This window comes from Pelophylax lessonae (genome assembly GCF_965119305.1).
Source record: "Pelophylax lessonae genome assembly, chromosome: 1".
In the NCBI taxonomy this organism is placed as follows: Eukaryota; Metazoa; Chordata; class Amphibia; order Anura; family Ranidae; genus Pelophylax; species Pelophylax lessonae.
In genome coordinates, this window is record NC_138768.1 from 263,794,562 (window position 1) to 263,809,711 (window position 15,150).

General features: G+C 47.9%; 1 protein-coding gene across 1 annotated transcript in view; it reads right to left on the reverse strand.

Annotated features, from left to right (window-relative positions):
- CDC45 (cell division cycle 45) overlaps window positions 1-15,150 on the reverse strand; it is a 155,162-nt gene that overhangs the window by 99,287 nt on the left and 40,725 nt on the right. The window contains exons 10-11 of the mRNA XM_082243089.1: window positions 7,433-7,552; window positions 6,093-6,224 (exon numbers count right to left, since the gene is read on the reverse strand). Of these exons, the coding sequence (XP_082099215.1) occupies window positions 6,093-6,224; window positions 7,433-7,552 (252 nt within the window). The remainder of the gene's footprint in view (window positions 1-6,092; window positions 6,225-7,432; window positions 7,553-15,150) is intronic.

Genomic DNA, 15,150 nt, shown 5'->3' on the forward strand with positions numbered 1-15,150 from the left:
TCCTAACACATTACCCAGTCCTTAAAGTGGAGTTCCACCCTATTTTTATACTTACCTCCATCTTCTCGCTCCGGGTCACCTGAAAAAGAAATGGATAATCGCATATTTTTTTTTTTTTACTTACCTCGTAGCGAAGAAAATATACTTACCTTACTTCCTTCTTCCTCCTTCCTCGGCCGCGGCCCGTCGTCACTTCCTGGCTCTGCAATGATTCCTGGGAGCTGGACGTCATAGCTCCCAGGAATCATTGCGCCTGCACCGGCCCCGACGTCAGTTCCGGGTCGGGCGCGTCATCCCCTTCTAAACAGCTTCTGGGCATGCCCAGAAGCTGTGGAGGGGTGACGCGCGCGACCCGGAACTGACGTCGGGGCCGGCGCAGAGCATCGTGGGACCACAGAAGGCGGAAGAAGACGCCGAAGAGGACGCGCTGGCTTCAAGCTGCCCACATCTGAGATGGCAGCGCTGGACAAGACGTTTGCAAGGTAAGTATTTCGTCTTGCAGGTAAGTGCAACCCGGGACAGATCAGAGGCTAGCCATTGTGGAATGCACTAGCCCTGACTGTCCCGGGGGTATTAAAAAAAAAAAAAAAACAAATCCAGGGTGGAACTCCGCTTTAACAGTATAGATTTCCAGCATATTTTTCCACATGCAGATCTGATGTGTTTTCAAAGTGTTCCTTTAATTTTTTTTTTGAGCAGTGTGTGTGTGTGTGTGTGTAAATATACACACATATATATATTACACACATACACTATTACCAAAAGTATTGGGATACTTTTCCCATCAGTGTCTAAACACCTGAATATAACCTACGGTAAGGCTATTTTTTTAATCTGCTGCCCAGCGCCCAGAACTGCATGTCCGGTGCGTCAGGCAATAAAAATTGCCCACGCCTGTTGCCAAATGGAAAAAAAAAAAAAAAAAAAGACAAAAAAAAAAAAGTTGCACAGACAGGAGACACTGATGAGGCGGCACTGACCAGCACTGATTAGGCCACACTGATGAGGTGGCATTGATGGGCACTGATAGAGGATAGAAAGCACTTCCCTTCCACTCAGCGGAAATAAGAAAAGGGCAGCCGATCAAGCCTAGCTGTCAGCCTGGGAAGATGTCTGAGGTGGGCGGGCAGTGAGAGCAAGCCACACTCATCACAGCACCGTCCCCCACCAGTGTGCGCCAGTTCGCACATAGGAGGGTGTATCTCACTCCAGCAGGACGCAAAACCGCGTGCTCAATTATTGGCCAGCCTGAAGCTAGTCCGCACACCTGCGGGTGGGCCACATGGGAGGATCTCGACCACTGCTGCGGTGTAACTCGGGTACCAGGACGCGATTTCCAGTCGCCATTGCGACCTGGTGCCTGGGTTTTGTCTAGCCCTATACCAAGCTGTATAGAAAATACAGAAGGAACAGCAGCAGACCGCATTTTGATAAAGGAAAGGTCTACATTACACTGCTCAACCAACATAATTACTGGAAAACATCAATATTTGCTATAACTGCCCTGAGTATCTGCTAATTTTTACACCAGGAGTTTCTTCTAAAAAAAGTTCCTGCCTGTTGTGTAGACATTCCCTTCTGCATGAGTTCTTGGCTTAAAACAAACAAACACGCAACTAAAGCAGCCCATAGATTATGCAATTTGCTTGCGCTACTCGGTCACTGTTGTGATCGCATGAAAAAAAATCCAACTGGCTGGTTGTACTGAAGTTGAGTGATGGTTCAGTTCAACCAGCCTGCCCATAGATTGATTCGAATCTCTGCCAAACCAGCCAAGATTTGATCCTTCTATGGCCAGCTTAAGTGGTTCTGACTTTTCCCCAACTTGTGTACTTGTACAGTGGTTTAAACTTTCAAGCTACTGTATTTGATTAAAAAAATAATCAAGCAACTAGCTAAATAAATATGAAAGGGGTGAGTAATAGCAGCATCCATACTGTGAAGAGAAAACCGTTTTATAACAAACACTAGATAAGAGCTCTGTCCCTTGAAATAACCATCAGCAAAAGTAATAATTACGAGCGACAAATGTCCTTTGGATGCATTATTGGGACTTGTAAAAAGAGAACATCTTCACCCCCAATGGCAGTGCCCTTAGGTTAAAGAGAAATCCCAGAGATCTTCTGCTAACTCAAAAAATAAAACACCATGCTTTAAAATTGGTCAGAGGTATGCATTTGGGAATTTGGAATGCTACCACTTTATTCAGGACGTTCCATTTGACACAACAGAGTGATTACATCGCTCTAAGATCCCAGGTTTGCGATGATTCCCATTCTCTGTGACCCACAAACGTATGTGAAAGGAATGCATTGAGCACAAAAAAAAAAAAAAGTTCGGTGCCTGGTAACTCTTTCTAAAAAGTCTTCCAGGGCAGCACCTGAGAGATAGGCTCCTCCCAACTGAAACAGAAAAAACACATTAGTTCACTAATATAAAAAAGTCAATCACTATTATAAAAAAGTCAATCATACCTTCAGCCTCAGTAATATCGAAGGACCCCTCAAGTAAGCTCTTTGAATCCTTAAAGTCCCTTTTAAAGAGGTTGTAAACCCATTTTTCTTTACATTTACCTATAGGCAAGCCTATATTAAGGCTTACCTATAGGTGCTATAAATATCTCCTAAACATGTACAGTTTAGGAGATATTTACAATGCATGCAGCCAATGACGTCCTCGACGCATGTGATCTGAAGGAACAGCTACCTGTGCCGTTCCTTTAGAACCCTATGCCGTGAACGGCGGCTCCCGCGCGGGAGTGATGTAATCGCGCCTTCGGCCAATTAGATGGTCGGAGGACGCTAACAAGGAAGCAGGGCGGCCGGACATGTCGGCCGCCCTGTTGCTGAGCAGGCGACACTTCGGGGGCTTTGTTTTTAGGCAAGTATTTCATAATGAGCTAGTATGTGATGCATACTAGCTCATTATGCCTTTGTCTTTACAGGTTTTTTTTTTCTCGTTTTTTATGTGCATTTACTTCCTCTTTAATGTTTAGGGCAGGAACGGATACTGCCCGGGAAGACTTTTTTGGAAAAGAGTTAGCAGGTACCCAACTCTGTTTTCTTTAATTGTCTTCCAGGGCAACACCTGAGAGGATATCTCAAGCAATACTTACTAGGGAGGGGAAAAGGTCTGCAGCACTTGCGACCAAAAGTCTGGTCTTAGCTGGACAGCTGGTCGATACAGTAATGCCTTGCAAAAGTATTGAAACTTGACCATGTCGCTACCCTGCAGATCTGCTTCGGTGTTGCCCAAGCTCTGGTTGAGTGGGCTGTGACACCGCTCAGTGGGGTGAGGTTCAGTGCTTGGTAAGCTGTTTGAATAGCAAGCTTTATCCATCTTACTTTTCAAAGCCGACTTCCCTTTGTTCACTCCTGCATGGTGGATGAATAGCGTGTTTTTTTTCGCCACACTTTAGATCTTTAGAGGTAAGCCATCAGGATCTTTCTTACATCCAGCTTGTTATAAGTGACTCTCTTCCTACTATCCATCAAATTTGGAAAGGAGGGAATAACCACCTCCTGTGGAAGGTTGAAGAGACTTTCGGTAGGAAAACAGGGTCTGGTGTGAGAATTTTATCTATCCATGATGGAACCTTGTCAGAGCCTGAACTTCACGGACTCTTCTTGCGGATACCAATGCCACCAGGAGTACTATTTTTAGTTTAAGGCATTTATCCAAACTATCCTCCAGTGGTTCGAAGGGTGCCAGGAGGAATCCATTGAGTAGAGTGGCAAGGCCCCATGTTGGAGTTTTGCTGCACCTCATGTGTGTGTCTTTCCTTAAGAGAAGGAATTTTTTTTATGAGTGTCCTAGCCAGCCTAATATCTAGGTGGGAAGATAGGGCTGCCACTTGAACCTTCAAGTGTTATGAGAAAAGCCCTTGTCTGCTCCTTTATGCAAACAAAAATCTAAGGTTGCCGTAATTGCCCCCTTGATGGGGTTTCCTTTGTTCTCGTAGAAGACAAACTTTTTCCTTACTTTCTCATAGATGGCTCTAGTCACCGTTTTTTTTTTCTGGCTAAGATGGTGTCAATTACCCTGTTAGACCTTTGTTCTGCAACCTCGTCCTTTCAGGCACCAGGTCAAATACAGTACTTCATTACCTTGTGGCTCAGGTGGCTGATCCACTCTTGCGACAGGAAGTTAGGTATGCCTAGAAGTATTAGATGAGGCTGTACGCCGAGGTTCCCTAAGTGACTGAAGCAAGATCCCTTCTGGCACGCGCTTGCATGGGATCTCAGAGATAGTAGCGGCTTTACTCCGTCCACACACTGCCTCTGCAAGCAAGATATGCTTTTTTTGTAGATTGGCATTTTGTTCGCTTGCTGATTCACAGAATAGCAGCTCATCTGGACCTGGCCCTAGCCCTATGACTAGCTGTCTTAGGTGTCATAGGGCTATGGACCTTAGCTGTGAGCAGATCCTTGGTACTGATGAGATGCCAACCGGCAGAGCTATGCATGGAAGATGTGGAGGGGCAATCGGTCTTAGCACTACAAATCTTAGGCATCTTAAATAGCTTTGTCCTATGAGTACATGTGGATGCACCTCCTGCCGATCCACTGTGGCTAGGATTCTCAGGTACTTGGTCCGGGGGGGGGGGGGGGGGGGGGGATACTGGAAAGCCCCATCAAAAAGCCTACCCCTACCGGGCCAGGGAGAAACTGCGTTTTTTCCCCGATTTAGGTATTACCTTGGGGAGATGCAGACTAGAGTACTGCAATCACTGAGCAGCAAATGATATCACCTGGGATGTATTTCAGTTATCTTGAAAATCTGGCCTGTTAGTGGGCCCTGTAGGCCAGGGTTGAGGACCACTGCCATACAAAACAAAGAAAAAGCAGTTTGTTGGTGAGGTAAAGACAGAGGGAACTCCAGAGTGCTCTGGCTTACCTTGGAGCTTTCCTGGCCAGCAGGATCTGCAGGGCAGGGTGGGGAGGCGTCTGACATGGTCAGTCTCAGAAAGGGAACCACAACATAGGGGCATTTAACTGCTTCCTGCCCAGCCCCCACCATACAGGTTGGTGGACATACCTGTATTGACCCTTCCTGGTGCCTATGGTCTGTATTGACCCTTCCTGGTGCCTATGGTCAGTTTTCCCATGTGAAGAAAGGGGACCCCATATGTTCTTTCAGTTTCCATTTGCAATTTTCTTATTTGAGAACCGTGCCATGGCTTCTCAGGCTGCCCGGAAGTGACATCAGAGCCAGCGGCCAACTCGCCCTCTTCCAAGATTGCCGCTGACCAGAAGCACGTCACTGGTAGTGATGCGATGTTCGGCCCCGCAGCGATCCTGCTTCCCCACAGTGAGAAGCTCCAGGAAGCCGAGGCCTGAAAGAACTCAGGGCATAACCCGGTGCGGTCTTGGGGGGGGGGGGGGGGGGGGAGATAACGCCAGCATCCTGACAGCTGGGGGGGGGGGGGGGTGGTTGAATATCTCTCAGTAGGGCCAAACCTCAGGCGGGGGCCTGCTTGCCCCAGTGTGCTGCCCCTGACCCGCACGGCACAAGGCTCACTGAGCTGGATGGGAGGCTGGTCAGGGAGCCTCCTGCAAATAGTACAGAGACTGAAAAATAACAAACTGTTGCAGTTCTCATGGGCCTGGAGGAAACACAATCAAACCGAGGCTGAAGGTATGAATTACTTTTTTATAATGGTGGATTAACGCATTTCCTGTTTCAGGTGGGAGGAGCCCATCTCTCAGGTCCTGCCCTGGATGACGATTAGAGAAAAATCACTGACACTGTGACAGTCGAGTTTGTAGGAAAGCTTCCTGCCTATTGATTACTAGATCTTACAGTTCTGCATCAAACTACTGTCGGCCTTATCCCTAAAGGACAAACGGATAAGTACAATGTTTGTATGGGAGTTAAGGCTCAGTGTTAAAAAGGAACCCAGTCTAGGATTCCAAGAAAGCAAGGAAAAACCTCCAAATCATGACAGCAATAGAAGCAGAGAGAGTGTAACCTTTACATATTTTAAGATCTTGTTTTGTCCAGTATTTACAGGAAAATGTAGCCACATTGGTAGAATAAGGAGTGCAAGTGGACATATAAATGAAGATGATTAAGTGCAAAAACTACGTTACCCCATGTCAGCCAGGAACTCTTGAAGCCTTTTCTGGCCTTGAACAGACCAAAGCTTGAGAGTAGAGGAAGTGTAACATGAGTTACAGATGCTTTCAAACAAAGACCAATGTTGATATAATGAAAGACGCACACTAATTCCAGAATTAAAGAAAATATTGATAAGATCTTAAAAAACAGATAAGTGTCAGATTGTATTTTGCCAATTACAAAAAAAAACAAAAATCCCACAAAAAGGACTTATTTTTTCCACTTCGGTGGAGAGAGATTTGTGCATCAGTGTGTAAAGTCATGTGTACATTCATGGCTGCTCTGAGAAAATTTGCCTCTGTAAATGGAAAGTAAAAGAATATAAAACTTCATGCATTACACATTCTACATTCTAACCATTCCTATTTAGCCAAGCCAACACTGTCCGCTTGCTCTCCACCCAAAGAAAGGCAGACACATTACGTGCTCTAGCCACTGGAATGGAACTTAATCTGATAAAGAAAATATGGAAAAAACAGCCATATCCACATCTTGCACTACTCATGGCAACACGTTTTTCATTCTCTTAACAAATTTGACAATCACCCTTAAAGTGGATCTTTAGATACTTTTTTTTAGATAAACTGCAACTAGTCTTGTTGGAATAAAAAGGAGGAGGAGGAGTCACGTACTGGATAGTACTTTTTCAGAGAATCCTGCTGAGTTGACGCCACCACCATACCTGCTAACATACATCACTACATGTCACTTATGTTCTAGTGATGTAAACCCTTGCCCTTTTCTAGTTCTGGTATCAGTGCCCCAGGCACACACTGCAGCACTGTCTGAAGGGAGGTGACATTTAGATCACTGGCACAAAAGGTGAGTCACAGTGATAGAACAGGCATTTTTTCTGACAGAGAAGGGCCCCATGGAGAAACCAGAGAACATGGCACTAATGAGAAATGGATAATAGTAAAAATAATAGTAAAAAAAAGGTAAAATATGCCTGTTAGCTGAAAGTATTAATATATTTATTTTGTGTAAAAAACCTTAGGACAGTTTACACAAACACAGCTGGGTAGACTGTTTGACAATAACTGTAAACACATTTGACAGGTTCTCTTACAGCAGAGGAAGTGGTAACAGAGCTCTGCTTCAGTTCCACAAGGGGGACACCCACAAACTGGGCTATATCTATATGGAAGGAAGGAGCTGACAGGCAGTAATAGCAACCAGAAATGTGTAAATTACTGTTGAATCTGCATTTCTTTTTACTAAAAATGGTAAAGTATTTTAACATGAAATGAACAGACCTGCAGTAGATGAAACATCTACCTAAATTATCTAAAAGTTTATCATAAAAGGATACTCGTATTCGAAAGCGATCCGCATGCAGTCAATGGAGAGAGTGTTTTCTTCATCCTCATTGCGGTGGTTGTGTCTGGAGACATGACGCTGCAGAGTACCCACATCTGTCACATATTTCATCCTTTAAAGCAAAAGCAGGGCAGAATATTATACAATTATATACAGGTGTGCAACACACACACACACACACACACACACACACACACACACACACACCATTTCTCTCCAACAGCTCTTGGTTTTCATAACCATTGGGTTATACTGCCCCCTACAGGGAGCAGGACACTAGCCAGAATTCTTTTCTGCCAACACTCATGGGCAGTCCCAGGGGGTATACTACCTCTCTGCTATAGCCACTCAGTTTTGTTACAAGCAGTGTCAGGAGACCAATAACGCCACAGAGGGGTGGGTGCTGTGTCCGTCAATGAACATCAGGAGAAATGGATTTTACGGCAAGTCAAAAATCCCATTTTCTCTTTCGCTCATTGACGGACAACTCCTGTAATTCATAACCATTAGGACATCCCAAAGCAGTGTTAAACATGAGGGGTGGGAATAATCCCCCAAAAAATTCCCAAGGCTAAACATTAGCCAACCAGGCAACAGGAGCTCAACCAAAGAAATGGAGCCCACCGGAAAGCAACAATACACCCTCAAAGAGGATCAGGTCCTCTTAAAGAGCAACCTGCAAAACCTTGCGGCCAAAAGGAAGCATCAGCGGATGCCAATACATCCACTTTATAAAACTTAGTAAAAGCGTGCACAGACGACCAGACGCCTTGCAAACCTGCGTCACTGATGCCTGATGAAGGAATTCCCCGGAGGCACTAAGAGCCCTACTAGAGTGCTCCTTGACAGGGAAAGGAGGAACCTGACCCTGACGAAATATGCCTGAACTACGTCTGTTCTGATCCATCTGGAAATGGTCGCAGAGGAAGTGGACAACCCCTTTTACAAGGTCAGACCGTGAGCACAAATAGAGAGTCTGACTTCCTAAAAGACTCTGTAGCTGCCAGGTACACCCCAATTGCCCGGACCACATCGAAGGCAATTTCCTGTGGATGTTTTGGCCTGGGTCACAGGGAAAGCAACACAATGTCTTCATTCAAATGAAAATCAGGGACAACCTTTGGAGGGAAAGACGGACAGGGCCGAAGAACCACCTTATCCCTGTGAATCATCAGATAAAGTGAACGACAGGATAACGCAGCCAGTTCCGACAATCTACATTCAGAGGTAATAGCCACCAAAAAGGCCACCTAAAAGCCACCTTCTGGGACAGCTTAAGTAGGGGAAAATTTTCAAAAGGGAGGCTTCAAGGGGGCAACGGAGCCAACACTGGAGGAAGCAAATGTCGGACACCCTGAAAAAATAAATTAATAAAAAAAAAAAAAAAAAAGTACGAACCAGGTAGTGTGTGGCCAAAGGTCAATGAAAGAAGACCGCCAAAGTCGACACCTGGCCCTTGATGGTACTCAAGGCCAACTTCTGTTTAACACCCCGTTGAAGGAAGGATAAGATCCGAGCCACCGAGAGAGCGAGGATGAACCCCAAGCGACCTACACTGCGCAATGTATGTCTTCCATGTACGATGGTAGATTTCCTAGCTTTCAACAGTGTAGGAATCACAGATTCAGCTAAACCTCTATCCTTCAGCACCTAGCGTTCAACAGCCAAGCCTTCAAAGCCAGCAATTGCAAAGCCGGACGGAAGATCGGTCTTTGGGACAGCAGATCCTCTCTTAGAGGAAGCTTCAAAGGAACGTCGGCAACCAGCCTTCTGCCTCGATCCTGAGTAGAAGTCTGGGCAGAATCTTGGAGGGAAGGCGTAAATCAGCCGATACTGACCCCATGGAGCCACCAGTGCGTCTGTGGCATCCGTCAGAGGATCCCTTGACTGAACCACAAAACTCTGCACCTTTCTGTTGAGCTAAGATGCCAACAGAACCACCTCGGGGGTGACCCACCGAAGACCCAACTGACGAAACACCACCGGATGAAGAGCCCTCTCCCCTTGGGCCAACGCCTGCCGACTGAGGTAATCCACCTGCCAATTTTCCACCCAAGGAATGTGTGCGGCGGAGAGAGCGCTGGAGTGAACCGTTCTGCCCACCTTAAAATGCTGCCTACCAACAGGACACTTGTTCCCCCTTGGTGATTGACATATGCCACAGCCGTGGCATTGTCTGATTGAATGCGCACAGGACAACCCTGAAGATGATCCGTCCAATGAACCAGACAGTCTGATCGCTCAAAGTCCAGAGTTCAAAGACATTGATTGGTAGTCTGGAATTTTCCAGCGTCCAGATCCCCTGAGCAGAAAGCTTGCCGAGGATGCCTTCCCAGGCGGACAGGCTGGCATCTGTGGTGACCACGATCCAATACAAGGGGAGGAAGGATTTGCCAAGCCGAAGCACCAGAGAAAGAAGCCACCATATCAGGGACTCCCTCGTTCCGACTCAGCCGAATCGGATTGTCCAGAGACTGCAGGGTCTTGTCCCATTTGATCAGAATATACCTTTGCAGGGAATATACCTGTGCAAACGGAACCGCCTCGAAAGTAGACACCATCAGGCACATCACCCGCATGCGGACAATTTCTTGAGTTTGTCCAGAGGAAGGATCACTCTGGCTAAGGCTGAGTCCAGAGTCAGGCCCAGATAGTCCAGCTTCGTAGACACAGCCAGAGCAGACTTCTGAAAATTCAGAATCCAGCCAAACTCCCACAGAGTTCATATTGTGCTCTCCAGGTTTTTCACCAGAGCAGAGGGAAAATCCACTCGCAGAAGGAGATTGTCTAAGTAGCCCAGCACCGTGATTCCCCATTGGCGTAGCAAAGCTAGCACCAAAGCTAACACTTTTTTGAAGACCTGAGGAGCAGAGGGCAGACCAAAAGGGTAACGCCACAAACTGATAATGCTTCTCTCCCACAGCAAAGCTGAGAAAACGCTGGTGACTGGTATATTGGAATGTGACGGTAGGCATCCTTGATATTGATAAGAGGCGAGGAAGTCTTCTGACGCAGGGATACCACCGTTCTAATGCATTCCATTCTGAACTTCTGTACCCTCACAAACAAATTAAGCGCCTTGAGGTCCAGGATTGGACGCACTTCGCCTTCCTTACTGGGGGGACTTCCTTACTGGGGACTTAACAGGTTTGAATAAAAACCATAAAAATGTTCCAAAATCAGAACCGGGACAATCACCCCTTGAAGGAACAGGTCTAGTAATGCCCTAAACAGGCCCTGTAAGCGGTCTGGGGAAAGGTGCAAGTTGGAAGAAAAAAACCTGCCGGGGGACAAGAGAAAAACCGGATCTTTTAGCCAGATCAAATTACTTTGTGGACCCACTTATCTTGCACCAGGGAAGTCCATGGATCCGGAAACCAGCAGAGACGTCACCCCCACCCCCCTGATACAGGTGAGGGCGCACCATCTTGCTGAGGGAGCCTTGTCCACGGGTCTGAAAAAGCCCGATCTTGGCTTGCCAGACCAGGCTTGTTTGGATCCTCCTGAAGAGGCCCTGAAAGGCTTTGAGCCCTTGTCAGTCGTCCCTGAGGGACGGAAAAAAAAAAAAACAACTTATGAGCCAAGGAAGGCCCACATCTACGACAAAGTTACTTGCCCTTAGTAGCCTGCAGAAGAAAAAGTACTCTCTCCCCCCATGAGACCTTACTACCAAAGAGAGAAGGAAAGAGCCTGGATCAGAGTCTAGATAGAAGCCAATAGAACAAGAGTGAGAAAGCTACATTATTTTAGGACTGGGTACTTGATCCTGCTACACAGTGGAGAAGTGACTGTGGGGTGATCTTTCAAGCCAGTGCGTGATGCAGCCAGGAGCTGCCAAAACAGGAGGAGAGCCATCAAGGTAGCTGCATCCAAAGAGGCATCACAGATTAACTGTTCCACCTCCCGGTCACAGCGCAAGAGCTTAGCCCACTCGATCAGAGTTTGTGACACTAGGGCAATGGTGAATATCAGCCTCACTGCCGAACCAGCCAGGGTGTACATATTGCTGGCCACAGCCTCCAACTTCCAGTCAGCCAGACCCTTAAAAGCTGGGAAATCTTCAACCTGGAATCATGGTTGCCTTGTTTAATCTGGAAACCGGGGGGGGGGGGGGGGTCCACCTCCAGAGGGGAACTGTCCACTTCTTAAGAAAGGACTCCTCACAGGGGTAAGGAACCCGACTCTTTTGCGACAATTCTGTCAAAAACGTCAGGGAAAGGAAACCCCTTTTCCTCTGGATGGCTTGTGAGTGCCAAAAAAGGTACCTGCGCACAGATTCAATCAATGCATTCACCAGCGCCTTTTCTTGTACAGTCGCAGACGTGGAGGAATCATCCTCACCATCAGAGGATCCCAGGCGTGTGGTTTCAGACCAAGCAGGGAGACGTACGTCTGCGGCGCCCGAATCAGATTTAAGATCTGACGAGACAGATGAGGCAGGGGGCGCTTTTTGTTAGCCTGTCGCCCGAAAGCCACCTCCACCCGGGACACAAGGGACTCCAGAAGCACCGTCAGTGCATGGATGGATTGTTGGTACCCGGAGGATCAGGTGGGGGAATGTGCTCCAAAAGACTATGATTCACCATGGGGACCCCACAAAAGGTGTAAAACACTGCTAAGGGAGAACCCCCCACCCGGTCGCCAGGCACAAAGCACCAAGTGATCCTCAGCAGAGAGGGAGAGGACCCCACCAGACTCCCCACCCGCAGAAATAAGCGCCTTCAGCCACCAGGATAATGCACTACACATGTGGTGATCAGGAAGTAAAAGCCAGTCAGCAAGAGGAGATGGAGGGGTTCCCACCGCCGAAATAGCCGCCCACAGGACTCCAATGTCATGGCCGCCACTAATTTTCAATTGCAAAACGACAGCAAAATGACCACCGGACTACACAAACATGGCCACCGTGTATTAGGAATACACAGGCAACAACAAAATGTTACTCAAAGCTACAATCGTAGCGAAACATGTCGTTGTGGCAATCGGGAGGCTCCATAGAAGCGAACACATCCAGTCCTCCGCCCTTCTCGGCTTCCGGGTGACTCCTCGGCTGGCCATTTACGGACTTCCGGTCCGGCGAAGTGACGTCATCAGCGTGCGCCTCCAGTGCTCACAGCAGGCACCGAGGGAGCTTAACGCAGAGGCTCCGGTCTAGGAAGGCGACCGCATACTAGACCGTTCGAGCCCCCCCGCTGTTGACTGAATCCTTTTCTCCACCTGCCAGCCACGACCCTCTACACCCATCATCAGGTCCCCACGAACCTACTAAGGGTTTCTGCATACAACCAGTGAGGAGACACAGAGGATTCTAGGAGCGGTAGGACTGTACATTACCTACTTATTACATTGTTTTAACTATTGGATCCATTTAATAAATTCTTATGAGACTATACATCTGAGTCCACATTGGGGTCATTTAACAACATTATGCACATCTGAGCGCCATCCCTCATTCTCCTTACAACAACAAAATGGTGGCAACACCAGGCATACAGGGACCCAGGAGGGAGACCAGGCCTCAGAGACAGATCAGGCAGGATGGGGGGCCCTGGCAGGAGTCCCCACCAGGTACAACCCCCCCCCCACCGCCCTGTCGATCGTCTGGATCGCCGGCTGCGCACCCCCCGGCCCCCATTGCTGATAAGCTCCCTGCCCCTACCCCAGGAACAGTGGCCAGACCACCCAAACAGCCCCAAAATATGTGGAGGGGGGGCAGGTAAGGTGCCTGTGCGAAGGAAGGGCACCTGGGGGTCCGACTGTCCCAAGGAGGGGCTCACGTCCACCCCAAAACCCTCCAGGGGAGACAGCTACTCACCATACCAGGAATCAGGCAAGCACCGCTTCAGACAAAACCCCTCTCCATCGAAATGGGGGGGGGCTGTCAGCCATGAGGAACGCTGCAACTTGGGCCAAGACCCAGATCGCATGCGACCTCGCGAGACGTTTAACTCGCAGGTCATCCCCCGTCCAGTGGGGCTATGCTGCGGCCGACCTAGTGCGGAGGTGAGGCTCGCTGGCAAGACTGGGGTGACCACTGGATCAAGAATATCGACCCGTCGCCTAGTCCGGACGTTGATTGTAGATCCCACAGGAAAAATCCAGGAGGAAAAATTTTTTTTTACATCTAAGACGACTTTTTTTTTTTCCAGGACCAAAGATCCCATCAAGGAACTAGGTCCTTACCCCCGGGACTGCCCATTGGTGTAGCCAGAATTATTTTCTGTCTAGTGTCCTACACCGGTAGGGAGCAGTATAACCCAATGGTTATGAATACCAGGAGCTGTGTCCGTCAATGGAAGAAAGAGAAACACATTTTTTTCGTCAGTACTACTTCATTTACAAATATTTAACAAATTGGAAGTTACCAGGAGCTATACTTTCATGTGTCAAAGCCTCTCTCAGGCTTACTAGGAAGACTTTGTTACAGACTTGTAAATAAAGCACTGACAAAGTAGTCTGTAGTGCCACCTACTGTACTCTTGATGCAGTTGGTAAACTTTGTAAAACATCTTCCACTGTCCAGGGGCATGTCAAATGGTACTTTACAGTTATGATGAAACTGCTAGTATATCAGTATAGAGGATTAAACGAAAGCCCATACATACTGGGACGTGGCCTGAACAGTAATGAAGTGCTGAGCTTTGCTCCCGTGACATCCTGCATCTAACATCCTGAGTGCCCTCCATTCTCCTAACACCTTACGGTCAGCTTGTGACAGGTACCTCCACCTTCCTCACCACGTCTCCACCTCGGAAAGTGGCGTCTTCCATCCTGCCGCTTGAAAAGTTTCGCAAGCAGGAACTGGACCCGGAGGGGGAAGATATCGCCGCTGCCTCAGAGGCCGCCGCGGCCCACATAAACAGGGTCCTACAGGCAATCTCCACAGGTCAGGCTACTCTGACAACAAAGGAGGTGAGGGTAGATTCATCCCTCATTAGGCAAGATATGGCTAAACTGAGGGATAGAGTAATTGAAACTGAGGTGAGGATTGGCCGTGCTGAGGACATTATTAACCCATTACAGCATACCATTGAATCCATCCAAAAGGCAGCTGCAACAACTAGCCCAAAAGCAAGATGACCTAGAAAACAGGGCCCACCAATGCAATGTACGGTTTATCGGGCTCCCTGAGGGAACTGAGGGTGCTGACCCAGCCACTTTCCTGGAAAACCTCCTCACTAATACCTATGGCAGAGAAGCCTTTTCTGCAACGTTTGCTGTACATGTGCTCACTGTCCCCTTGAAGGTGCGCCGCCTAGAACCTTTATCGCAAAACTGCTATACTATCGCAACCGAGAAGCGGCCCTGCGACTGACACAAGAACGTGGCAACATTCCATTTCACAACAGCCGAAATGCAGCATTCACTTCTCGGTGGAAGTCCAGAAGTAACGATCCCGCTTCACTGATTTTAAACAACGGGTACACCACCTGAAATACACCATGCTGTTCCCTGCCCGTCTACGTGTGGTGTGCGATGATCGAGCACACTTCGTTGATGACCCAGATCTTGCATAAGACTGGTTGGATCAAAGGGATGCAGCGAGAAAACGCCCGGCGTAAGAGTCAACTGGTAGCTTTAAGTATGCAGGCACCAACCATTGTGGAGATACCCTTCCATATCATATCATGCCCACCTTACATGCTAGGGTCACCGCTCTGAGAACAATGCCACCCCGTACAAACTTGCCCAAACCATTAGAATGGTGAC